The 26,635-nt window shown below is 43.9% G+C and overlaps 2 protein-coding genes across 6 annotated transcripts in view; one reads left to right on the top strand and one right to left on the bottom strand.

The window, feature by feature from the left end:
• Nucleotides 1-26,635, bottom strand: part of Phf24 (PHD finger protein 24) — a 169,286-nt gene that overhangs the window by 65,729 nt on the left and 76,922 nt on the right. For 2 of the 4 annotated variants that reach the window (XM_090330155.1, XM_090330161.1), the window contains exon 3: nucleotides 24,679-24,731. The exons of the other annotated variants lie outside the window; for them this stretch is intronic. The gene's annotated coding sequence lies outside the window, so the exon portion shown is untranslated. The remainder of the gene's footprint in view (nucleotides 1-24,678; nucleotides 24,732-26,635) is intronic. 4 annotated transcript variants of the gene reach the window in all.
• On the top strand, nucleotides 1,832-9,731 carry LOC150065576 (protein SPATA31F1-like). 2 transcript variants are annotated; one of them, XM_090330150.1, is made up of 4 exons: nucleotides 1,832-2,018; nucleotides 3,239-3,278; nucleotides 4,801-4,858; nucleotides 5,511-9,731. In XM_090330150.1, exons 1-4 carry the CDS (start codon nucleotides 1,875-1,877, stop codon nucleotides 9,568-9,570), a joined length of 4,302 nt encoding a protein of 1,433 aa, XP_090186276.1. In that variant the 5' UTR covers nucleotides 1,832-1,874; the 3' UTR covers nucleotides 9,571-9,731. The 2 variants fall into 2 exon arrangements, with proteins under 2 accessions (XP_090186276.1, XP_090186274.1); XM_090330148.1 differs by lacking the exons at nucleotides 1,832-2,018; nucleotides 3,239-3,278 and adding an exon at nucleotides 3,297-3,318.

The following is a 26,635-nucleotide window of genomic DNA, read 5'->3' as shown; positions in this document are numbered from 1 at the left end:
GGCTCAAGTGGTAGAGAAAGCTCAAGGACTGTATTCAGCCCCTGAGTTCAAGCCCCAGGACTGGCAAAAAACAAAAGCAAAAACAAAAAACAAGACAGGCATGGCTATGTAGAGACACTGAGAGGTGGAGGAGGGAGGAGCATGGTTTGAAGTTTACCTGGTTGAAAATGTGAGTTGCTATAAAAAACAAATGCAAAAGGGGATACAGGTATGGGTGCTTAGCAAGTAAGAGGTTGAATTCAATTACTAGTACCATTTTAAAAAAAAAGAAAGCTATTTCAAATGATAAATTGACTATAATGGAATTTAAGATAAGAGGAAACAAGAGAAAGATGCCCGGAAAAAACCCAAATTTAAATTTTAATTTGGAAATTAAATGAAATAATACTATGTGTCATGTCAAAGAAGTCTCATGGGAGAATTGAATACATTTTGAACAAAATAGAACATATCAAAAATGTGTGGAAACAGCTAAAGCATTTCTTGATAAAAAAATGTATAGCATTAACTGTTCATATCAGAAAAGAAGATTTCAGAAATTAGAAAAAAATTCAACCCAAAGCAAGCAGATGAAAAGAGCAAAACACAGAAAAAAACTGAGGAAGGACAAGATAGATGATCCTATTCCCCTCCTCCAGCCTTCCATTCTTCTTGTGAGGGGGATTCATGAATGGCTTTATGGCTCCAGTCAAGGCCACTGTACTCATCTTATTGACCATGAGAGGAAAGGAACATTGGGGACAACAAGGAATCCAGTTCTGGAGATGAACACCAGAATACTGGAAAGTAAGCAGACCTAAGGCCAGTATATCAGCTGTACATCCAGAAGCTGAGCTTTTCTATAAAAACTACCTTCTTCTACTCGGTAGAATTGTGCTTCTTGCTGAGACAATCCCTCATAAAATCTTCATTTGGGTCTAGGAAAATTAATAAACTTTTGTTTCCTTTTCTCCAAGAAGTTAGTTTCAATACTTTAGAATTGCAATTGAATCTAGGGAAGATGAATTTCAGATTACAAAGGGGCATCATGTAGAAAACTGATCATGAAAATGCATGGCAAAATATAGGTGTGATGAATATGGAAATGACTTTGAACACATTTATAGATTTACAAAAGTCATGTCAAACAATCATCACACAAGCAGATGCCCAAAATGAGTATATCCAACTACAGACACCAAGTATTTGTTACCTACACAGGCAGGATGCTATAATATGTGGGTAGAAACAATTGTGGAAACTCAAGCCTTGGACAAAGCTCCAGAGCTGAATGCCATTAATGGCCTCCCATGGAAGGTTACAATCTCTTCTCACCCACAGAGGTGGAGGGCTTCCCTTTTCCCTCCCTTTAATGTTATTGAAAGATACTGCAACTCTCAGCCTTTGCATTTCTTACTCCTGTCCACCTGTTGCCTGAAGCACCAAAGCTTTCATTTCTAAACTATAATCATGGTCTCTGCCCCACTTAAAATCCTCTTACATGGTTCTCATGCACATTTTTAGGGGAGGTGGGAGAATTGGTGGTGGTCCCTCCATGCCAGCCATTTTTTCTCACTAGGTGAACTGTGTGCCAAAGCTCTCCTGACAGTTATGGAGAAGACGCAACAGAAGCCAACAGTAGCAGTTGGCACTAAAGAGAAAGTGGGAAGTAGATACAGCTCTGACTCTAGGCTATGTAATCTTGACACATGATCACACACCGTCTACAGCCTGAATGCGCTTTCCTTGGGAAACAGAGGGCTTTGTGATGCAATCAGGTTGGCTTGGTTCTGCCCTCTGTGAGGTACACAAGGTAGGACCCGGCCCTGCCATTGCTCATGAGGACCTTGAACTCACAGAGGAATGGCTGGTCTCCTTATGCTAAGATTTAGATCATGTTGAGTACTTCATATCTTCTGATAGATATTGAATATCCCTTATATTACTATGTCTTCATCTTCATCATTATCCTACTTATATGGCAAGTGAAAAGGAGTTACCAGAGAGTAAAGCTTGAACCTAAAAGGAGGTACTGCCGGGTAAGTAAATACTATGACCACAACTGAACTACTTTAAGACTTCCTGTCTTTGTATATTGGCATTGGGGGCTTGAGTTCAAGACTTTGAATTCTTTTTTTGTTTTTAGTTTCCATCGTGTTTTGTAACATTTGTTTTGGTTTTTGGTTGTTTGTCAGTTGTTAGGCTTGAACTCAGGGCCTAGGCACTGTTCCTGAGCTTTTATGCTCAAGGTGAGTGCTCTATCACTCTGAACCACAGTTCAACTCCCAGTTTTTTGGTGGTTAATTGGAGGTAAGAGTTTCACAAGCCTTTTTTCAGCCTCTTGACTAGCTAGGATTACAGGCAGTAGCACTAGCACCCAGCATTTTTTATTTGTTAGAAAAGTGATGTACAGAGGGGTTACTGTTTCATAAAGGCCTTGAATTCTTCCTGTTTTGTCGTTGGTGGTGGTTTTGGGGCTTGAACTCTGCGCCTGGATTCTGTCCCTGAGCTCTTCAGCTCAAGGCTAGCACTCTACCACTGAGCCACAGTGCCACTTCTGGTCTTCTGGTGGTTAATTGGAGATAAGAGTCTCAGACTTTTCATGCCCAGGCTGACCTTGAACCATGATCCTTAGATCTCAGCCTCTTGAGTAGCTAAGATTACAGGCATGAGCCACCAGTGATTGGACTTGCTCATATTTTTAACTCAGGATTTAAGCCATACCTTTAATTCTAGTGAAGATTTTTTTTAGCAGAAGTACTTAGAAAAGAACCAAAGAAAGTAATTAGAAAAATAAGACCAGACTTCTCGGAACATTTATTTATCAAATCATCCTGGCAATGAACATTAATTGAAAGCCAAGAACCTCTCTATTTGGCAAGGGTTTAGAATCAGATATAAAAACAACCTCACAGGATGTCAGAAGCTCTTCCAAATATGAGATTTTTCAGTTTTGTAAGCAGTAGTCTTCGGCTTGTCAAAAACACTCTACTGGGCTGGGAATGTGGCTTAGTGGTAGAGTGCTTGCCTAGCATGCATGAAGCTCTAGATTCAATCCCTTGGTACCACATACACAGAAAAAAACAAAAACAAAAACAGGAAGGAGAGTGCCCAGACCCTGAGTTCGAGCCTCAGGACTTTCGGGGTGGGGCGGGGGCGGGGGAAGCAAGTGTTTATGATCTTTATCTCATTTTGGACACCAAACCTGTGACAATGAAGTTCCAGCTTCACATGCTAATACTCTTTTCCCTTTTTTTAGCATCATCAAAAGATCAGGCAAAAGGCTAGAGCATCAAGAGGTAAAATTCCAATCTCTCCTCTGACTCCCTTAGACTACAGGTAGTTTTCCCATGGTTCCTATTCCTCTGTGACCCTGAGTGCCAGGAAATGTGTGTTGTAACCACTAAAGTTTCATATCTCTGGATGGGAAATCAGAGTGGTCAGAAACTGAAAATGTTCCAAGAATTGAGAAAGTTACATAAATGTTCTTAATTGTATCATTTACTAGTTTTATGACCCTGTGGAATTAATCTCTAGTCTCACCCAAAGATAGGTGTATTATTTAAAAATCCTCATTTGTACAGGCAATTTGGAGGGTCCTCAAAAGACTAACATAGAACTATGACCTGGCCATACTATTGGCATCTACCCAGATCATTATAAATCAAGCTATGATAAAGACACTTGAACACCCATGTTCTCTGCTGCATTATCCACTACAGCCCAGTTATGGAAATAGCCCAGATGCTCTGCAATAGATAGGTGGATCAATAAAATGTGGTATATATACACAATGGATTTTTATTCATTCACTAGAAAGAATAAAGTTATTCACTTACAGAGAAATGGACGGAGCTAGGAAAAAATCTTGCTAAGTGAGTTAAACCAGGCTCAGAGATATAAATGGCATCTGTTTTCTCTTATATGTGGAAACTAGATATAAAATATAACTAGAAATGATAACCTAAACAGGACTCTAGGCATGCACACACACACACACACACACACACACACACACACACACACACACACACACTAAAGGAGGATACTTCTAAGGGAGGAATCCAAAATATATTTATCAAAACAAATTCTAGGAAATGGAAACTTGGGCACATAGGGATTTTGTTATTCTTGGTGGTATTTGTTTGTTTGCTTTTTTTTTAGGAGGGGCAAAGGGAGGCAAAGAAAAGGGAGAAAGGGTGAACAAATGCAATCATGCACTTCAGTATACATTATGTAAAAATGAACTGTGTAACTATGGGTAGAGACAGGAGGGAAAACTGGGGCAAGACAAAGGAAGGGATAAAAAATAAATGTACTTACTCATTAACTAATTTATGAAATGGTAACCACTCTGTATATCTATTGTGTGTGTGTGTGTGTGTGTGTGTGTGTGTATGCGTGTCATGGGGCTTGAGGTAGGCCTGGGCGCTGTCCCTGAGCTCTTCAGCTCAAGGCTACCACCTTACTCTTAAGCCAGGCCCCACTTCCCATTTTCTAGAGGTTAATTGGAGATAAGAGTGTCAGATCCTTTTGTGCCTGGGCTGGCTTTGAACTGCAATCCTCAGGTCTCAGCCACCTGAGTAGCTAGGATTACAGGCGTGAGCCACCATGCCTGGCCCAATCTGTACATCTTAATAAAAAAAATTATATTAAAATCCTCACTCATGAAATTGGGTCAGGGACAGCATGTTGTAACTGGTGATGGTATACACAAACATGCCTTAGAAGAGTCTCCTCTCACTAAGTAAAAGCCTGAACATTTAGTTTCCTGCAGGACGTCCCTGAAATACTCCTATAACATTGTGTCTTGTTCCTCAGCTAAGAGACTTCTCCAAGAAGGAGAGACACCATGGGAGCTACTGTCTGTCATGAAAAGGTAATTTGTTGCCCATTGCAGTTTCTCAACTCCCAGCCTTGTCCATGAGGAATTCTTGGACTGGCATGAGGCAGGGACGAGGAGAGGGATAATGCCTGAGAACGAGGCATACATGGGGGTGGGGGAGTTACTTCACTGGCTGAGAGGTTGCCCAGGCAGAGTAAATTTCAGCTTTCTCAGGAGGGAAAAGCCAGTCACTCAGTTCTACTCTGTGCTAGGATTCAACTAGTGCATAATTCACAAAAGAAATTATATGGGCTGAACTCAGCCAAGAGACCCATTATCCAACAGAGAATGGATTTTGCATAATGCAGTCTTCTTTACTGCTAGCTAGGCTCTTTCAAGGGCAGAGTCCTAAGTCTGGCTGGACTTCGCTGACATTGTCTTCTTGGTCTGACTTTAGGGGTTACTTCCCAGGCCTCACACTTCCAGACACCTGACATCTTATACTTAAGACTTCTCCAGAATGGGACTGATTCTTAATGTACTGGGTACAGTAGCATGAGTATCTACTGCTTCTCAGAAGGAAGAGCCCCTACAAGGAGCTCATTTTCCACAGTGTAGGCCTAGAGAACCTGTAGGACTGAGAACGGCACAGTATCCCCGGCCACACTCTCTCCATTATTAACAGTTGCCATGTTTCCCTCCCCAGCCAGGGCTGGCTTCCTCGAGAGAAAAGCGTGCGGCAGCTCCTGTGTGCAGATCACCACTGCAAAGTCTGCAATAAAGTGGCACTGGAGATTCAGGAGTTGTTAGATGTTGACATCAACCAATTCTCCACCACAAGTGTGTCTTTTGAACAGAAACGGAAGCTTCATCCCCAGCACTCCAGAGATACTGCGTCACGATCTGTTACTCCAAGAGTAACAGAACCCTTTGCTGTGTCAACCAATATAGTCAACATCCATGAATACAGGGCCGACCACCTCCAGCCAGTTCAGAAGCCAGAGACGTTCCTGGGTTCAGAGACTGTGGCTTCTTCAAGGCTCGAGGAAACCACAGTTACAGTGAATGAGCAGGTGACCCAGATAACCCCGAACCATGTCCAGGGCAACCAAGATCTTCCCTCTTTAAATTTACAGGTCTCTTTACCATGTCCAAGTCTAGAAATCACATGCCTGACACATCCTATGGCGATGCAAATTGTCCCCAGTACCCAATTGCCTTTTATCAATCCTGAGATCCTGAGGCTTCTTGAGGTACATGTTAAAAAATGGATGCATTTTCAGAGGTGGGGACTCCCCAGACGCGTGGAGCAATCCCTGAGGCAACTTATGCCAAGTCCACCTGTGTGTTACCAGCCTGAAACTAACCAGCCGGTTTCTTTTATCCTGAATAACATGCCTCATTCATGCCAACATCTATTTGGGACTATTTGCCATCAGACATGGTATCCTTATGCGGTTGACCAACAGGTCCAGACCTTTTGGGTTTCTGAATGGTCTGTAACTGACCCAGTACAAAGGCACCACTGCCAACATATTCCAAATCCGGTGGCAATGACTTTGCCCTCTCCTACTCTTAACGTTTTAGATGGTCTCTGTTCACTCTCTCATGAACAGCCTAATAAGTCAAGGAGCAACGTGTGCCGAAGATACCACCAGCTGTTCTGTGGCCTACCTTCTCTACACAGTGAGTCTCTGGTTGCCACCATGGAAGGCCCTCAACATCTCTCCAAAACTACGTCCAAGCCTCCCTTGAAGGATCTCCATCTCTTCAAAGACCTCCCCTACCTCCCCTTGCTGAGTCAGCCCTGTCTTGAGTCCACCCAGCCCTCTTCCTCACCTTGTCCAAAGGGGGAATCTCCAACCCAGCACGGAGAGGTTCCGCTCACCATCCCATTTCTGACACTGGCTGAATGTAAAACCTTGGAATGGCACCTGCTACAGAGGCAACTCCAGCTTCAGTGGGGCCTGCCAGCTGCCTTCCATAGATCTCAGCATGCCCAGAGCCCCATGCAGTGTGAACTGTGTAACAAAGCCCAGTCTCTCAAGATTCAGAAAACCTTACGGACAGAGAGGCTCTCGATCCTCACCAGAGAACTCATCTTCTTCCCAGAGCATGCCCGCAGGCTACTGGGATTCCACCTCCAGAAACACCTGATTCACCTTCGCTGGGGGCTGCCCGAGAAGATCCAGAAGTCCATCCAGCTGCTCCTTTCCTCCCCTGGCCAGCAGCCCCTGTCCTGGAGCAGCGGAGCCCCACCCAGCCTGAGCATCTCCCAGCCCCGGGCCCCAGAGGCCAGAGGAGATGGTTGTGTCTTCTCCCCCATGATTTCACAAGTGCCCGTCCCCATGCCACGTTTTTTTGTACAAGCTCAGGCAATGTTGCAAAGCCACATTGACTCCAAATGTGGGCAGATCCACCAGGGCAAGGTCCCTGACCTTGTATACAGTTCCTGGGAATGCAGAATTCCTGGGGGGCTAGTAATGGCTCCCTTCCCTGACGTGCTGCAAGGGCAGCTCCTGGAACAGAAAGCAGCAAGTGAGCCTGATCTACAACCCAAAATGCTGTCCTGTGAGCCAATGGCCCTCGGCCTGCAGCCTCAAGCCTTGCTAGACAGTGTCACTGAACACCATAGGCTTTCCCATGCCCTGCCTGAAGAAACCATTGAAAAGCAGGCCTTACCAAGTGCCGCCACCGAATACCACCAACTGCCCCACGCCCTGCCTGAAGAAACCATTGAGAAGCAGGCCTTACCAAGTGCCACCACCGAATACGACCAACCTCCCCACGCCCTGCCTGAAGAAACCATTGAGAAGCAGGCCTTACCAAGTGCCGCCACCGAATACCACCAACTGCCCCAAGCCCAGTCTGAAGAGGCCATTGACAAACAGGCATTATCAAGTGTTGCTACCAAACTCCATGAAATGCCCCACACCCTGTCTGAAGAAACCCCTGAGAAGCAGGCATTACCAAATACTGCCACCGAATACTACAAACTACCCCAAGCCCAGTCTGAAGAAACCATTGAGAGGCAGGCCTTACCAAGTGCTGCCACCGAACACCAAAAGCGTTCTCAAGCCCTATCTGAGGAAACCATTGAGAAACTGGAGACAACTTTACGGCATAAGTATCTGGCCTTCCTGTCAGGACTCCCTGCTCTTTACTATGTGGCTCTCTCTCGAGTTACAGCCCCAGTAGCCACTAGCAAGTCTTTTATCACAGAGAGAGTGCCTAAGTCTATTAAAATCCCACAGGAGTCTCTGCCTCGGGTTCTCTCACTTGAAGCCTCGCACACCAAGCCTGCGCCATGCCTTCAAGAGAACAAACCTTGTGAAGTCACTGCAGACGAGTCCCAGCCTGATGTACAGGTGGAAGCAGAAACAAAAAAGGCAGCTCCTGAGGTTCAGAAAATTCCTGACAACCCTTGTTTACTCAATGCACAAATGCTTACTAAGTTAAATTTCCACCTGAAGAAAAAGGTCCTGGAAATACAACTGGGAATTCCTGAAGGTGCAAGGAAGTCCAGGAAACAAAATGCAGCAGTTCCAGAGAACAACTCCACACAGGAATTTCTTCAGAGTAAGAAACACCAAGGAAACACCGTCTTCCAGAAACTGCCCACCCCAGCAGACCCCCCTCCTGCCCCAGCTTCAGAAAAGCAGGCCACTGAGCTAGAGGCAACGCAGCACACGCACCCTGAAAGTCTGAAAGCAGTGCCCCCCCAGGATGTTGCCCCCTGGGTCTCCAAGCACCCCCAGCCCGTTGGGGGCATGACTGAAGCTCAAGTGCTTTGTGTTCAGGATCAGAGCAGTGTGAGCAACCCCAGCCAGGAGGAACCTGGGAGCCCTGGGAAAAGCAAGGACTCAGCCCATGTGCCCATGCTGGCAGGAAAGAAAGAGGACCCTGAGAAGTTCGAGGCTGTAGGAGACTATGGAGGAGGAGACGCAGGGCTCGGGCTCTCCTTGGCCACTGAGGAGGTTCAGCCACTGAACTTCCAGGCCAAAGTTCAGAGGCCAGATGGGATACTTCTGAACAAGATACCCCAAGGCTCCTGGCGATGGAAATATGGCTTTCATCCTGTGAATGTCTGTCAACACGGCCCTCAGGGTCACCCACACCCTAGGGTCCTAAAGTCAACTCCTAGAGGAAGAGAATCTGAGCTTGACTTGCCGCACAGGCAAGCCAAGCCAAATGGCATCCTCTCACCTGAAAGGGCCCCCAACAATGCCCAGCCTGCGGTGGCCCAGGCTTCCCAGGGCCAGCCTTTTCCCGACCAACCAACTCAGGATCAGCCTCTGCAGAGCCCAGCCTGTAAAAGTCAGGACTTGAAGGGACCCATGGTCCCAGCCCCTGCTCACAAGGAACCCAGACTTATAGATACTGGCCTGAGAAGCAAGATAAAATCCTTTCTATACCGTGTGAGCCCCGAGATGAAAGGCAAAGGGCATCTAGAATCCACATCCTGTACAGCTGGCAAGGAAGCCAAACCCAGAATAGAAAATGTCCTCAGCAGCGTGGCTCATTCCTCAAGTCCCACGAGGAGGACTAAGTCAGAGAAGCCAATGGAGCACACCCAGGTCCAGTCTGCTCCTACTGAGAAACCAGTGAGCTCAGCCTCCTTTTTAGCTGGTCCTCCTTCCCCAGACAATAAGCTTCGTCTGCGCTTCCGACAACAAGGCTCTGCCTCAGTGCTGGGCCACCACCCCCACTGCCCTCGGCACTGTCCTCAAGTGGCTTATGCCACCCAACCAGGGAATGCACCCTAGGTCCCAATCCTTACCACAGAAACATTGCCGTCATGAAGAATCCCTGCACAATAGCAGTAACTCTCCCCTCCCCAACCTCTGCATCCCTTGAAGTGTTACTACTCTCGTCATTTCCATTAATAAACAGGTGGGGCAGATTGGCACCCCAAATATGCTCTAGATCTCAAAGTAAAATGTCATCCATCTGTTCCTTACTGTGCTACACTTTGTTCAGGGGAGGTAAGAAAATATTTTCAAGTGTGCCCCATTTAAGGAAGGAACTTAGCTCCAATTGAACTTCATCATTTTAGTATCAAAATGTAAGTTTTTTGATGGGTTTTATGTTTATCAATAGCACATAGCTTAATATTACAAATGACAGAAATGAAATGCCAGAATCACCTCTTGTCTGATACCTGTTGTTATTAATCCACCTAAGAGACTGCCATAACCCTGTTGATTCTATGTCTACTGCTTGATCTGCAGGAAATGATGTCTTCTAGAAGGATGATCACAGTAGAAAATGAAGGAGTGAGCAGGTAAAGGTCTGTGTACTTGGTTTGAAAACTGACATATTCCGACCAAGCACAATGAAGGACAAAAGTCAGGCTTTGCTTGGCACTCAAATGAGTCATGAAGCCATCCCAAGTTCAAATGTTTGAGGGATGGGATGAGTCAACTCTGAACTTGGGTCCACTTGCATTTACATTGATGAAGAGAAGTTGAGCCTTGAAGATTTGGGGGAAAAAATCAAAATACTAGAAGCTTTCCAGACATCCTTGAGGTGATTAAGTTCTGCCGTGTCTTATTTAACACCTCTATACCTGGGGTGGTTTTATGCGGATCTCTTTTCTATTATCCTTGCTTCTGAGCTGCTTTCCTTTGTGGGTACTGGGGCTTGAACTCAGGCTTTTTCCCACTCAAGATTGGTGCTCTACCACTTGAGCCACAGCCCCACTTCTGTGAGTTACTTTCATGAGAAATAATGGTCCTGAACTCAGCCAAATCCCCTCATAGGATCTACCTACAATGGTAACTTCCCCTTAGAGGATGACAGCACTCTCCTCCATCAAGAACTGCACACATAAATGTGACAGCTCCAGCTCTTGATTCCTATTGTCATCTACCTCAGAGAGCATCAAGGTACTTTTCTTCACCTTGATTGTCAAAGATTTTTAAAAAAGTCCTGTTTCCTCATTAGACACAAAAAAAGTGTGTGTGTGTGTGTGTGTGTGTGTGTGTGTGTGTGTGTGTGATGGGGACTTGAATTCTGGGTCTCACAATCTTGCTTGGCTTTTTTTGCTCAAGGCTGGCACCCTATCACTTGAACCACGAATCTGGCTCTCTGCTGGTTAATTGAAGATGTGTCTCACAGACTTTTCTGCCAGGTTGACTTTGAAATGTGATCCTCAGCTCTAAGCCTGGGATTACAGGCATGAACCACCAGCACCTGGCTAAAACATCTAAAATTTAAGGCCATACATGATTCTATAACCAGATGAAATTTATGGCTCCTGTTGTCTCTTTTACTGGGAATGTACAGTATTTTGTGATTTCTGGAAGCGTCTATCACTAATGAAAGTCTGATGTGTAATTCTCTCAAGTTGTTTAAATAGATGAGGAGGAGATGGAAAGCAACCTCAAAGAAAATGTATGCCTCTAAACTAGGTAGTATCTACATTTTCCCCTCAGATTAAATGAAGTATCTTCTACAGATCTGTTTAGAAAGTTCTCAGCTGATGGTACAAAAACATTCCTACAACTCTTTCTTGCTGTCTGTTCAATGTAACTTGTACTACCACTCCCACTCTCACCCTCTTCACCCTCTCCAAATCAGCCTCAGTAACCTTGGAAACACAATCTGACCTCTTCATAAAGGTCCGATTCCTTGAACTTTGAGAAGAACACATCTTGTCTTCAATTACCTGAGTTAGGACAGGAATTGGTCTCCATAATAGAAAGACTGGAATCCCTAACTTCCTAGGGAAACCATGGCAGAACTGTATAGCTCATCACAAAAGCTTTGGGTTATTCGCTTCCCTTTGAGGAAAAATGACAAGACCAGCATGTAAATTTAAGGGAAAATAGCAAACCTGAACAAAAGACAGGAACCAAATAGATTACTGGTGTTGGGAGTTTGGTCTAGTGGTAGAGTGCTTGCCTAGCAGACCCAGGTTCTATTACTTGGTACCACATACATAGAAAAGGCTGGAAGTGGTGCTGGGGACTCATGTAGTAGAGGAGACTACCACAGTAACCTTAAAAGCCCAAGGACAGTGCTTAGGCCCTGTCCTGGCCCCAGGACTGGCAAAAAAAATTACTGCACCAAGAAAATATTACAAAAATCTTGGAGTGTTTTTTCATGATTTTTAGGTCAAAGTCACAATAATAAAATATAGAAAATAATCCTCAGGGTTAGATTCCTAGCTCTGACTATTGACTAGTTACCTAATAGTTCTAATCCCCAGTTTCTTTAGAAGGGACAGGGGGCGATGATATATACAAAACCCCAACCTAAAAATATATTGGTGATTCCCAAAAGCTGACAAAAATTCTACCTTGCTCCAAAGATAATGCAAATTAATACAAAATTTCCAACACCCTCCTATCAGTGTCAAGCAATGATACCACTATGCATTCACTTTTTTTTTTTTGCTCAAGTCATACATCAAAACAGTCATTAGGTTTCAATCTTAACTCTCCACTTGGCCACTTTCCTACTGCTTATACCGACTCTCCTTATTTTACCTTTAGCTGGCCTTAGTGATGACAATTGTGTCTCTGGGTGTAGGAGAGTGGCTAGCCCATCGTAATATTATTAGCTGAATATAAACTCTAGGCTACAAAAAAGATAATGCATCAGTTTAATAAGTGCTATATGGTGTGGGGTCATACAACAAAAAGAAATACTCAGCTGATGAGACTTCCAGAAAGTCCACAAAATGATCATCAGAAGCATCTTGTATTCATCAATTAGACACAGTGCTTTCCATCTGGAGTTCTCTATCTCATGCCTTGTAGGTCCAAACTCTCTAATCAATCTATAAGCCCACTAGCTATATAATAATTCCAACCACAAAAATGAGCTAATAACCTTTGATCCAAACCCATTAAATCACATACCAAAATCTGCCCAATTACAATATTTCTCACATGGCATAATGGTAGCCTATTTTTAAGTTATTCATAATGTTGACATCTATAAGTTTCCTCCAACACATGATAATTCATCAGTAATTCTTGTCTGTACCCTAAAAACTGTCTATAGAGCACTTCTTGTGTCTTCTACTATCTTTACTGAGATAGCCTCATAACTAATTCTCTGTTTCACCATGAAACCATACTCCCAGTAAAGAAACACAATCTTCAACAAGAGTATGGACTACAGCTGGGCGGGATGGCTCACGTGTGTAAACCAAGCTACTCAGGAGGCCGAGATCTGAGGCTCAAGATTCAAAACCAGCCCAGGCACAAAAGAATCTGAGGCTCTTATCTCCAGTTAACCTCTAGAAAACAGGAAGTGGGGCTTGGCTTGAGGGTAGGGAGGTAACCTTAAGCTGAAAAACTCAGGGAGAATGCCCAGGCCCAGGGGCAGAGTGGTAGCCTTGAGCTGAAGAGCTCAGGGGCAGTGCCCAGATAAAGTTCAAGCCCCATGACCTACACACACACACACACACACACACACACACACACACACACACGCACACGAGTATTGAAGTACATTAGATAGATAATAGAATTTAAACTGTATAAGACCAGATAAAATCACCATGAGAGTGAATATGAATTAAAGAATAATCTAGGGTCTAAACCTTGGGATACTTTAAGAAATTAGAAAATAGTCTACTAAGGGCTGGGAGTTTGGCCTAGTGGTAGAGTGCTTGCCTAGCATGCACAAAGACCCGGGTTTGATTCCTCGGTATCACATACATAGAAACAAACCAGAAGTGGTGCTGAAGGTCAAGTGGTAGAGCTCTAGCCTTGAGAGAGTCCAAAGACAGTGCTCAGGTTCTGAGCTCAAGCCCAGGACTGGCAAAGAAAGAAAGAAAAAAAAAGAAAGAAAGAAAGACTACTAAGTTGAAAGCCTTAGGTTCAAACACAATACAAAAAAGAAAAAATTGGAAAATAAAGGAACCAATAAGTGGTGTGACAGGAAAACTAGAATAGTATAGTATGCTAGAAGTCAAGAGAATATTTCCAGGAGAAAGCAATTGACTATATTCAAAGGCTCATATGCTGAAAATTCTGTCCACAAGCTGTGGTACAATTGAAGAAGTTGGTATACTAAAGAGATGAAGCTTCGTGGGAAGGAAGTAGAAGGAAGCTTAGTGGAAGGAAGTCTGGATATCGGATCTTTCACTAGAGATAGATATTGGGAGCAACCCCTTCCTGTTTCTTCTTTGTCTTCCTGGTCACCACGAAGTGAGCGGCTTTGCTTGACAACATACTCCAGAGTCTAATCTACTGTCTCATCACTGACTCAAATGCAATAGACCCAACCACCATGAGCTGATCTCTGAAACCATGAGACAAACCATTTCCTTTATGTGTTCACCATTACAAGTATTTTGATAGAAAAAAAAACTGACAGAAAAAAACCATTGGATATCCAACTCAATGTGTTAACCTTAGATAAAAGTACATTTTGCTGATGGTGACATTAGATGGAGGAAAAGATAGCATTAAAGAGAAAATTTCAAGGTAGGAGAAAAAAAATGTTTCTTTTTCCCCACATCAGCAAAGATGATGAAGAAATTGTGGCTATGGAGGGAGAGGAAATTGAAAAACCAAAGCTAGAGGGCTTGATGTCAAGACATTCTAGAACTTACCATGGAAGATTTCTTTTAGGACGTTGGGCGTCGGTAACTGTGTGAGACTCAAGAAACCATAAAAAGTGGTAGAAGTGTCTAATACTGTGAGAAGCAGGTATGCTGGGGAATCTGGAGCATCAGGAGAGATCCCCAGAGAAACCTTTGAATGCAGAAAGCCTGAGAGAGCATGCACACCAGGGATGGACTTGATTTCTAAGAAAATCCAAGCATAGTCACTAGCCAATCAAGCCAGGAAGGAGAGTCAGGACTAGTTTAATCTGATAGGAACCCACTGTTCAGTGCAATGTGTCCACCACTGGTGGGATGCAGAGAGCTGGGATGGGAAGAAACAGGGATGGGTCCCTCCCCTGAGGGTGGTGTGTGTATAAAGGATGGGCGCCCAGCCTTTGTTGGACCCCAGGGAAGAGAGACAAGAGGCCCTGGACTACTGAGCCAACAATCTCCAGGTGTTTTCCTGAAGCATTTTCAAAGATCAAAGGAGGTCATGTGACAGGCACATCCTCTTTGCATGCTGGGAGTTGGGCAGAGAGTCACAGAGCTGGCAGCCCAGAGGGCCTCCCCACCCCCATCCCCCATGAAGGGAATTGACTAGGAAGGATCACAGTGGGAAGCTGGGTTAGTGTGCACACATGCTGCTTTAGGGGGAGCCAGTCCTTCCCATGGCCTCGCACAGGGTTCTATCTGTCATATACCCTCAGGTTGCTAACCAAAGCCTCTCAGTGAAGTGCTGGGAGCAGAGGCATGAGCTAGAGCTGAAACCTTCAGGACTGCCAGTCCTGGGCAGAGCCATGAACAAAGAGAAGACTAGATTAAACAATGCTGATGCAGGATGGTGATGAAGAGTGACCCCTTCTCAACCCATCCTGTAATTAGAGCATATTTCTACCCTTCACCTGTCTCTACCTGAAAGAGAGGGAGAGTCTAAAGAAGCACAGAAGCCTCACAAGGGCATCCAGGCAATGATTTACAAGCCAAGGTGTAGGAGAGATGCTGGGAATGAAGCATTGCTTATATGTTTGTGGTTCACCTCTAGCACAACACGTCATGCTGAATGGCTCCGACCTCCTAGCGTGCTTCCCTTTAGCCATCCAGAAAAGTACTTCAGAATTGTTTGGAAGAAATATCTGGCAACTACCTGAGCAGACAGAAGAGAACAGCGATTCCACATCACCTGGGTTCTGTGTTAAGCCACAGAGACCTGTGGGAACCCTAGGGCCCCGCAGGGGCTATGACAGGCTACAGGAAGTGTGAGTGGACGATGTGCATGGCAAAGGCCTGAGGCCAGCAAAGCACTGTTGGTGTGTGTAACTGCTTTGTCTTGTCCTGAAGTAAAGGCACAGAATTCTGAGTGAGCTCATCAAAAGACAGGATGGGTGCCTATGTACGCTTACCTTACTGCTTCAGATACCCTGTTCACTGCCTCGTGGACCATCTCCTTGATCTCTAACCCAAACTGCCCCCACGTTAACCTTTAGTTAAATCATATCTGTCTATGAGGTGCATTCCTCACCTCCCATGGTGATATGAAATATGAATATCATTGCATGGGTAATCCATCTACTGTGCTCATAGAGAGGTGCCCATTCCCATGACCATAGACTTGAGGTCAGGATCCTGAAGGCTTGGTCTGGATGAGAATATGAGGAGAAGGAGCCGGGGGAAGGGACCAGAGACAGATCCAGAAGGGGAGTGAGTGCTGCCAGCTGCCCTCTTTCCTGCCTCATCCTTCTCCTCTACCACATCTTCTCTTGGTGCACAGCCAGGCAAGGCACACACTGGGGGATTTCCAGTGTGCATCGCTTCCAAGGTCGGGCCTGCTCCACAGGCCACAGGGGCACGGCCCTGGGCAGGCAGCCTGACCCACAGGAATCCAGACCTTGGGAAGGGAAACCTTGGTGGTAAACAGTGCTGGCAGTTGGGGTGTCAGGGAAAGGGGGAAGGCAAAGTGAGAGGCCGGAGCAGAATCACACCCGGAGTCCGTGGGCCATAGAGACAATCAGCCACACAGATACACATGGAAAAAGGTGTAGTCGACTGTGCCACACAGATGTTAATTCAGATCAGGCACAAAGGTGTGCAGGGAACACAGCCACACAGCCTCGTGAACCCCTAGCCTGAGGCACGCTGGAGCAACACAGGCATACCCGTCAGGTTTGCACATACAACTGGCCTAGCCCATTGTGCAGACCCACAGACACAAATGCAGTCCAAATCTATCCCTCAAATCCCTCTCCTCTGTTAAGCCCGTAGTACACATCTCCCCAGGCCTGCCTCTCCCTCCTCCAATTCCTGGTTGTCAGTTCTACCGCTCAGCTTTTAATAGGCCAATCTTGAATACATGTGCAAACTTCTGGTCAAAACAACTTGGAGACTGGAGGCATGACTCAATCTGCAACATCTACCCCATAAACAAAAGCAGAAGCACACCCTGTCCACATTGCCTCAGGGAATCATTAAGAAGGCAATCCGAGACCTCCAAAATGTCACCTCTGAAAAAACAGGGTATGGCCTTTCTCATAGCTCTGTTCAGACTTTAACAAGTGTTACCATAATGCTAGTCCTATAATCCTTTCATCTACATCCAAACTTATTCCCTGAGAATATTTCAGAGGAAAACCTTGAGAGAGTTATACTTTCATAAGGTAAAAACTGGCAAGTGTTATCAAAATATGTTTATGTACATATGTTTCAGCCTCCCCTGTACTGGCATTACAAGCATGTGCCACCGTACTCAACTTTCATCTTTTCTTGAAGTCATAATCTGAAAAGCTTAAAATAAATTTTCTGCTGAAGAGTCACAACGATTTACTTAGGTCCATGAATTAACTTGGAGCAACGTAAAAGCTTGGCAGCCCAATCTCCATGTTGCATCTCCTGCCTTTGCCCTGAGCCATTCTCTTCTGCAGTCATTATATGACTGTCTTACAATCCAAGTGCTGAACAACCTGCCAGTGTCAATTCATAACTGTAACAACACTCCACCCAACTAATCCTGAGACAATGGATTATCAGACCATCTCTAACCACCTCAGAAAACACCTGTGACATCGCTCCTTACCCCGTTCTCCCTGCTAAATCTAAGGAAAATGTCTGTAGTGTGGAAGATGGCTGAAGTACACTAAAGTGTTGTCTTTCTCTGCATGCCAGAGAAAATGTCTGTCCTTCATGTCTCTATTTGACCTACAGGGATGTGACTGGACTTGACATGTCCTAGTGTTATGGCCTGGGTCTAAATGCTCTAGCTTGATGTCCTCCACCTTCACTGTATACTACAGAAGAACTCCTTCTGATCAATTGTGTTTATTTAGTCACTGGAGGGCAGTTGTGGGGGGGCAACACTGAGGCAGAGCCTTTTAGTTAGGAGGGCAGACAAAGCATATTGCCTAGGGAAGGGGACCAGGTAAGGAGGCTGAGCGCACTGGTTTCTCAGTAGAAACAGACTGGATCTTGCTCCATTGGCTTCTCTGACTTAGTTCTCTTCATGAGACTTGGACTTGGGATGTGCGCCAGGCTGCTTAGGACAACTTCTTCCTGGAAGGCTCAATGCTCTGCTGGGAACCCAGGAGCCCCAAAGCGCCCAGGCCCTTTGACCCTTGTTGGATATACAGGCCCATGGGGCCTGGGCCACCCCAAATCCTGTTCCAGGACTAGGCCAGCCCCTGAGCTCAATTTCCCGCCATACCCCTCCTGGTTCTTGTCTGTCAAGCGGGGCCGCATCTGCTGCCCTGGAACCCTTGCTGGCAGGAGCGGGCAAGCCTGGGGCTGAAGGGATGTGGGGATTTCCAGATTCTTCTACATCTCCTTTCTCCCCCCACCCCACACACACCTAGACTGTCTCCCCAGCACTGGCCCATGTGCCTGACCCGAGCAGGTGGGCTTGCTGATACCAAGGCAGAGGGAGGCAACAGCAAGCACAGTTCCCCTTTCCAGGGTCTCAGCTTGGGCATGTTAGTTGTGTACTTATCATCAACATAGCCACCCTTGGCCTCCTTCACCCCTGGGGATCAGTGCGGCAGGCCTCTGCCCCTTGGCCCCCCAGAGGTTATCAAGCAGAGCCCATAATTCCCTTAGGATCCAAACCTTTCCCCCTACAAAGATGGAGACTTTTAGGATAAAACATACCTCAGCTGTTTATGCCAAGGAAAGATAACGTACTTTTCATTGATTTCTGATAAAAAGTACTTAGGAAGAACCAGGAATCAATTCTCCCTCAATGTGTGAGAGCCATATCATCCATAGTATTTGCAAAAACAAGGCATGACATCATTGTAGATTAAATGTGTGGCTGCCAGCCAAGTCCTATCTCTTAAATTCTATATTTCTTCTTTAGCTCTTCTACCTCATTGACGAAAGCTTCCGTGGCATTTTCCTTGAACATCCCAATGCAAGTAGCCCATTTAGACCTTGCCTTTGAGATGCAACATCTCAGGCCACTCTATTTACAACACCCATGGTGGTTTCTTTGAAGTGGCTGCAGATAACAGCCTCTCACTGACAGTTGGCTGGGTCTTGAGGCGCTTAACTGCATCAACAGCTTGGTCTAACTCAGCCTGAGACATGCTGACAATGTCACAAGGATCTCCCAATGTGTGTGGGGGTGGTGTCACAGCAAGGATCAGGGAACATCTCTTCTTTGTGTTTAGGACAATGTTTCCTCGCTTCCTTTTCCTAGTTGTGTACATGCAGCCTGGACTAAGATCTGAAAGAGGACTTGGTTCTGAAATTTCAACTCTTCCCTCCTACACTCAGGTTGGACTTTAAGCCGCCCTCTCTCTGATGAACATCTCCCTGAGGCTGCTCTATCTCCACAGGCTCCAATTCAAGTAGGGTGTGGCCTATGGTAGGAAGAGTTTCTGAATCTGGGAAATGTGGGTGATGATGGGACCTGAGGGGGGTCTGTGGACATTATCTGACACACTCAACAGCTCCTCTTCCCCCTTTCCCTCCAATAGCATCAATAAGGACAAGGGGATAACAGGATTTCTTCGATGAGAGTGGAATCCTCGAATTTTAGGAAGGGAAATGGCACAGTCTCTTCCCTTTTCCCTGTTATGCTCACCCCCAACTTCACGCAAGTTGTAATTGTGGCAGAGTGGAAAGTCCCTTGTATAAATGGGCATAACCCCAGCTTCTTCTTGAGTACAATTCCCCCCCCCCCCCGCCACCACCCCTTTCACATCTGTACACATCTGGGAGTTTATTCTTCCAGATTACCTATCATAACAAATGTTGGACTATTTGCATCCTGCAATCTTAGACAGGCTGCAATATATATAGATAGATAGATAGATAGATAGATATAGATATAGACATAGATCTATATATATATGCTTTGCTCTGATGATACTTGTAGTGGTCCTCGAGCTTGAACTCAGCATCTGAGGCCTGGCCCTGAGCATTTACTCTTCTTCTTGAGCCACAGCTCCACTTCTAGCTTATTGGTAGTTAATCGGAGATGAGAGCTTGAGCTAGCTTCAAACTGCAATCCTCAAGTCTCAGCTGCCCCCTGAATAGCCAAGATTACAGGTGTGAGCCACTGGCACCACGCTAATTTTATTATCCTTCACAAGCTTCACATGTGATTCTAATGCGTGGACAAGTTTGAGAAACTGTGTTCTCAAACAGTTCTTTTGGAATCATGCACATAACCTCTCTCATCCCTCCCTCCACACATTCAGTGTAGTTGTTTGGTTGTTTTCCTTTCCTTTCCTTTTGTCAGTCCCAAGGCTTGAACTCAGGACCTGAGCACTGTCCTTGGGCTTTCTTTTTTTAATGTATACATTTTCTTCCTTTTTATTGTAATTAATAGAAGGGTTACAGTTATATTTGCCAGATAGAAAGTGCATTACTTTACATACATTGATACCCCTTCTCATGTTTTTGTCCCCATTTTCCTCCTCCTACCCCTCCCCTCATCTTATTTTCCTCCCTTTCCTTTCCTATTTCAAATAAACATATATACAATATATCAAATAACAAGGTATGTCCTTGGGCTTTCTTAAGGCTAGAGACCTACCACACACAACTTGAGCCACAGCACAACTTCCGGCTTTTTCTATGTATATGTGATACCGAGGAATCGAACCCTGGGCTTCGTGCATGCTAGGCAAACACACTACCACTTAGGCCAAACTCCCAGTTCCAGTGTAGTTTGTTTTTTTTTTATTCATATCTGCCCTTTCTCTTTTCAAATGCTTCAGCAGAAACAAATTAGACCATCAGGATCATTGGTTTGTTATTTCTTTCTTATTCAAAGCTGTCAACTACCATAGACAGCTAACTAAACAAAATCATCCTCTTCATTGTGAGAAGGAAAGCTTTAAAGGTAAGTTGAGGACTGTAATAAGTAGTAGCCTTGATACTTATTTTATGTCATTTCTTGCAGGATTCAAACAGGCTAGTGAGAATGGATTTTTTCCCATACATTAAAATTTGGATCAGTTCTCAAATTTCAATCATGAAAATGAAGTGCAGAGGGATAAATTCTGCAGAATCCAAAGAACAGAATACATAGCTATGTGCCTAGGAATTCACACAAAGGAAAAGCACACTAAGAGCAGTTAATTAGGAACTTTAAAAGACTGAAAATGACTTGTGAATCTTCTTAATTAGGGCTTTGTGAACAGCTCCAGTTATTGGAACTGTCAATATGTTGTTGCAAAATAATTTCAATGAATTAACAGATTGGCTGCTTTAAAAAAAAATCTCTGCTTAGCAACATCTTTCTTCTAACTGCTATTTAGGAACATATAATGAGCCAACTTGCTAAGTCATATATTTATCAACTAAATAGCCTGAGGCTTGATTTAAAGGTTCACCTGTTAAATGTTTTGTCCTTCTTTCTCTAATAAATACACTCTGGGTATTAAAAAATGTCCTGATGTGCTGGGTACCAGTGGTTCATGTCTATAATCTTGCTACCTAAGCTGAGATCAGAGGATCAAGGTTTGAAGCCAGCAAAGGCAGAAAAGTGCGTAAGACTCTGTCCGCAATAAACTACTCAGCATGTACTCTAACAACTGAGCTGTACCAAGCCCAATGATCTCATTTCCTTTTTATGTTTTCAGTGCTGCAGATCAAACACAGGCCTTGTTGAAAACACACAACCCTCTGGTGCCCGAAAATGTGTACATACACAAGAGATACAGATTTCATCAGGGCATTTTACTTCTACACAGAAGATTGCTTTGACATTAGTCTAGACAGACTAGCTCTGACAGAGCTAGACAGACACAGTAGGCGAGGTGGTCCACTTGGTTTTTATCCTAATCTAAGGGGTGACATTATCCTTTCTTCTTGTTGCTGTGCAGTCAAAGACTGGTCTTTTTGGTGCCAGTCCAAGGGCTTGAACTCAGAGGCCTGGGCACTTTCCCTGAGCTTTATCTACTCAAGGTTAGCACTTTACCTTGAGCTACAGCTCTACATCTAGATTTCTAGTTGGCTAACTGGAGATGAGTCTCACAGACTTTCCTGCCTGAACTGGCTTTCAATATGATCCTCACTTCTCACCCTCCTGAGAAGCTGGGATTACAGGCATGAGCCACCAGTGGCCAGCGACTCATATTTTCTTTACAGTTGCTTATCAGGGTGATGGGGTAATACAAGGAATTTAGAAAGCATTCTAATGATTAGCGAATGGCTCCTACTGGGTCAGGGCCTGTCCTTTTGGAGGCAAAAGCACACATTCTTCTCATCGTGGCTGGCTGAGAACATGGCTGTGAACGGGCTATTGATGGTCATAGTTGGAGGAGATTGGTGAAGCCAGTGGTAAGCTCCCATTCAAGGAGGAACTTCTTCTATTCTTTAATTCCATTAGTAAAGACTCATAACCTGGACATGGCTGGCTGATTACAAGCAACACAAATAATAGTTAAAATTGAAGTCAAGAAGTATATTTACTTCCAGGAAATATCAATACCCAGAAATATCGGTACATAATGACGAATGGTTACAAGATAAAGACACTTTAGTCTAACAGAAAAGATTGCTTTTTCCCACAGCCTCATACATGTGTTGAATGTGCACTATCCCTTAGTTACATATCTAGATATCTAGTTCAAGAACATTTTTTCTTAAAGTTGAAACGTACAACTAAACTTAGCACAAAAAGGGGGGGTGGTGGTGACAATGTTTATGTAATATAATTCGTATAATCTTGAAAAAAAGTACCATTATCCTTGTTTCACAAAGTTTAACAGACAAGGTGTAGTTTTGTGGTAAAGCATGTCCTTGAGACATGCAAAGCCCTGGGCTCAACTGCCAGCAGCATTTTTTTTTTTTAAGATTAAGCTTTCCTATGGTCTGGTAGCTAGAGACAAAGTCACGTAGCTTTTGATCAATAAACCTCAAAAATTGTCTTTTCAGAGCTCACTTATAACATGTCTTGGTAAAGACAATATAGAACATAATAAATTCAATTCAAGGTTGTACTAATATACTTCAGATCTGGCCATATGGAAAGTGTTTGTCTTGGTGGTTACCAGAGTTCACAAGATAGGTTTGGAAGAGATCATTATATGAGTCTCATGAACTAGATAGGGCTGGGAATTTGGCCTAGTGGTAGAGTGCTTGCCTAGCATGCAAGAAGACCCGGGTTCGATTCCTCGATACCACATACACAGAAAAAAAAAAGTGGTGCTGTGGCTCAAGTGGTAGAGCTCTAGACTTGAGAAAACCCAAGGACAATGCTCAGGCCCTGAGCCCAAACCCAGGAATTGCAAAAAAAAAAAAAAAAAAAAAAAAAAAAAAAAAAAAAAACCAGAACTAGACAGGGGGAAAAAAATCAGTCCTCAGTGAAAGTAAGCACCGTCCCCAACCATCCAAGGGCCCAGAAACAAAACAGAAAAATAACATTAAAAGGCAAACTTACCTATCATCACCAGGAGTGGGTCTCTATAGTCTTCCTTTCCTGTCATTGGATGTTACTCCCTAGCTTCCATGATTAAACACCTAGGTTCTTTGGCTTAGGGGCTCAGACTATGAATGACACCATCAGCCTTTCTGGTTCTCAATTTTTAGATGTAGACTGAGCCGTGTCTCTGCTATCTCAGGGTTTACAGCTTACAGATAGGTTCTTGTACTAATTTTTCAACTTCAGAATCATGTGACTCAATCACCCCAATAAGTCCTCTCTCATATGTCTATACATTCTTTTGCTTATCTCTAGAGAACCCTAATAAACAAGCTCATTTTTGAGTGGACATTGCTTTACTTTTGAGAGGAAACTAAGGATGCAACCAATTAAGCAAAAGTCTGATGCTTAACTGAGACACGTATTAAAGTTTATATCACAAAAACATTCTGATTAAGGAATCTGTTGTTCAAGCCGGGCACTGTTGGCTCTCACCTGTAATCCTAGCTTCTCAGGAGGCTGAGATCTGATGATTATAGTTCAAAACCAGCCTGAGCACCAAAGTCCATGAGGCTCTTATCTCCAATTAACCACCGGAAAACCAGAAGTGGCAGGCACTGTGGCTCAACATGGTAGAGCCCTAGCTTTGAGCTGAAGAGCTAAGGGATGTGCCCAGGCCCCAAGTTCAAGCCATATGACTGACAAAAAGGAAGAAAGGAAGAAAGGAAGAAAGGAAGAAAGAAAGAAAGAAAGAAAGAAAGAAAGAAAGAAAGAAAGATGTTCAAGTATCTAAGATATGTACCTAAGGTGCCTGCAAAATTAATAAAATCAGCTTTAATGCCCAGAAAAACATGTGGTAGACTGGAAAGACTTATGTAATATTTGAGATTTTTATTTGCAGTTTCACGTGCTATCCTCTCATTGCTCTATGAATGTTGGTAGAAGACAGACTTCCAAATCAGAGATAAAGGACTTTATTACTCACAGCACAGCCACATAAGCCTTCTCATCATTTTTTCTTGTATTTGTTCTCTGTGTTTCCCAAAACCCATAGGGAGGGGTACAAGGTCAATAACAGATGCTTGAACATGCATTGCCCTGTAGTAATGGAATACTGAACTTTAATGATTTGTTCATTTTACAGTGTGATGAAACTACCCAGATTCCTGTCAGAAACATAATCTTGAGAAATGATTCAGGTAAAATAAAATTAGGAAAAAAATACTGCACTTTTCCCTTTTGTGCTCTTTCCAGTCACTGTCACTCTTTTTATTGTAAAGGTGATGTACAGACGGGTTACAGTTACACAAGTTAGGTAATGAATACATTTCCTTTTTAACACTGTCACCCCCCATTCTCTCCCAGTTTTTCCCCTCCAGTTTCCCCTCCCTACCAAGTTCATTTCCAACATGGTGGCTAGTGAATATCACTGCTGAATTGGCTCACCTTTGTTCCACTGTTTCTGTGCTTCTCCTTCTCCCCAAATCAGGTAGACTTATCTAGAAGACAAAAGGGACAGACACCAAATAGAGTGATAAAAGGAAATAAGACGAAAGAAAAAGGAAAGAAAAAAATCACCAACAGTACAATAAAAATTAAAATTAAAAAAACAAAAAAACTCTTTCTTGAGCTGAAGAGCTCAGGGACAGCGCCCAGGCCCAGAGTTCCAGCCCTACAAATAACAAAACCAAACAAAGACGGTAGAGCCCTAACAAGCCATTTTGAATTCAGACTCCATTTTACTAAAAGATGTGTTTACCAGAAATATAAGTGCCTGGAAATATAAGTTTTTCCGAAACTGCCTCACCAACAGCTAGTCAGCAGGTGACAAACATCAGAGCCCAGGAGGTAAGAGAGCATTGTAAATGTTTTCTATTGTTCACTCCTTTATTGTTTAAACTTGTGCCCATAGTCAATAAGATCGGTGACTTGATTAGCTTACATGTTAACCAATCATGGAGTAACTCAGCTGGAAACCTCCAAGACCTGATTTTGTATAAAATCCCTGCTAACAGAAGGTTCGGGGCTCTCAACTCAGACCCGCTGCACCAGTGTCAGTTGTGAGTCCAGACTTGAGCTCTTACATCAGATTCGGCTCCTTGGTGGTCCTTGGGGACCCTGAATTTTGGGCACAACAAAACAAACAAACAAAAAAACCCAACCAAACAACAACAAAAACCTTCTTGCTTCCATTTGTTGGAGTTCATTTTGCTAAGCCTCATTTTGTATAGTCCTATGCACATGGTCATTGAGCCTCATGATTCTCTCCTAAGAATATCCTCCTTTGGTCACACTGTATGAATGTTTAGAGTCATGTCCAAGTGTAATTATTTGTCATTTACTATCCATTGGGCTTACTTGTAGTTTTATAGGTGCGTTCTAATTATTCCAAATGAAGGAAAGCATACAGTCTACATTTTTTTGGGTATGGCCTACTTCGCTTAGTATAATCTTTCCAAGTCTTGTCATTCCCTTACCAATGGCGCTGTGTCTTTTTTTCTGGTGGAAGCATAGAATTTTATGGTGGATATATACCACATTTTCTTGATCCATTTGTTCATTGAGGGATACCTGGATTGATTCCATATCTTAGCTATGGTAAACAATGCTGCAATGAAAATGGTGTGCTGGTGGCTTTCGTGTGGGCTGGTTTGTGGTTGTTTGGCTAAATGCCCAGGAGTAGGATTGCTGGGACATAGGGAAGCTTTATGTTCAGTCTTTTGAGGAACCTCCATACTGCTTTCCAAAGTGGTTGAACAAATTAATACTCCCTTCAGTGGTGTAGTAGTGATCCTTTTTGGCCACATCCCCGCCAGCATCTGTTTTTGTTAACTTTCTTGACAGCAACTATTCTAACTCTTTGAGGTGGAATTTCAATGTTGCCAAGAGTACATTCTTGGCATACCTATTAAAGGCCCAAGAGGTAGGTCACCTCTCCCAGTAGTGATCATTGAGGTATAAAAATAAATGGCTAGTGAGAACGGGCAGGTGGGAAGAAATCTGGCTGAATTTCCCTGTGCTGGAAGAAGTCCTAGGAAAGATACTCTAGTCAATTAAAATCAATTGACTAAGACCTCACACATAATGTTTAATGATTACTTCTTTAGCTGGTAGGTAAATTAGGATTTTTCTATGTCCTTATTAAGGAGGAAGAGACAAGTCATCACAGGAAAATATTGTGAATAAAGAATTTGTGCTAATGAGAAGGGTTTAGAAGCACTTTGGGGGAGCAGGGTGGCAAATGACAAGAGACAAGAGAATTGTTTAGGTCCACCTGGGAAAAATGTCCCCGTTGTTCTACCTCAGTGCACATATGGCCTCGTTCCTAGAAATCCTTACCTAGCTTTTATAACCCAGGTAACTGGCACACTTGGGGGCAGTGGGAGGTCCCCCAGGCTCTGAG

Source organism: Megascapheus bottae, chromosome 3, assembly GCF_031878675.1.
Source record: "Megascapheus bottae isolate mThoBot1 chromosome 3, mThoBot2.hap1, whole genome shotgun sequence".
NCBI classification, from domain to species: domain Eukaryota; kingdom Metazoa; phylum Chordata; class Mammalia; order Rodentia; family Geomyidae; genus Megascapheus; species Megascapheus bottae.
The sequence above is the reverse complement of the archived record's forward strand: the minus strand, read 5'-3'. Positions and strand labels throughout refer to the sequence as shown.

What these genes read in the sequence shown, in the direction of transcription:
- LOC150065576 (XM_090330150.1), top strand. Translation starts at nt 1,875, where the DNA reads ATGTTGAGTACTTCATATCTTCTGATAGATATTGAATATCCCTTATAT. An exon ending in CTAAAAGGAGGTACTGCCGG is followed by an intron (nt 2,019 to 3,238) that starts GTAAGTAAATAC and finishes CCCTTTTTTTAG; the next exon opens with CATCATCAAAAGATCAGGCA. An exon ending in CTACTGTCTGTCATGAAAAG is followed by an intron (nt 4,859 to 5,510) that starts GTAATTTGTTGC and finishes TTCCCTCCCCAG; the next exon opens with CCAGGGCTGGCTTCCTCGAG.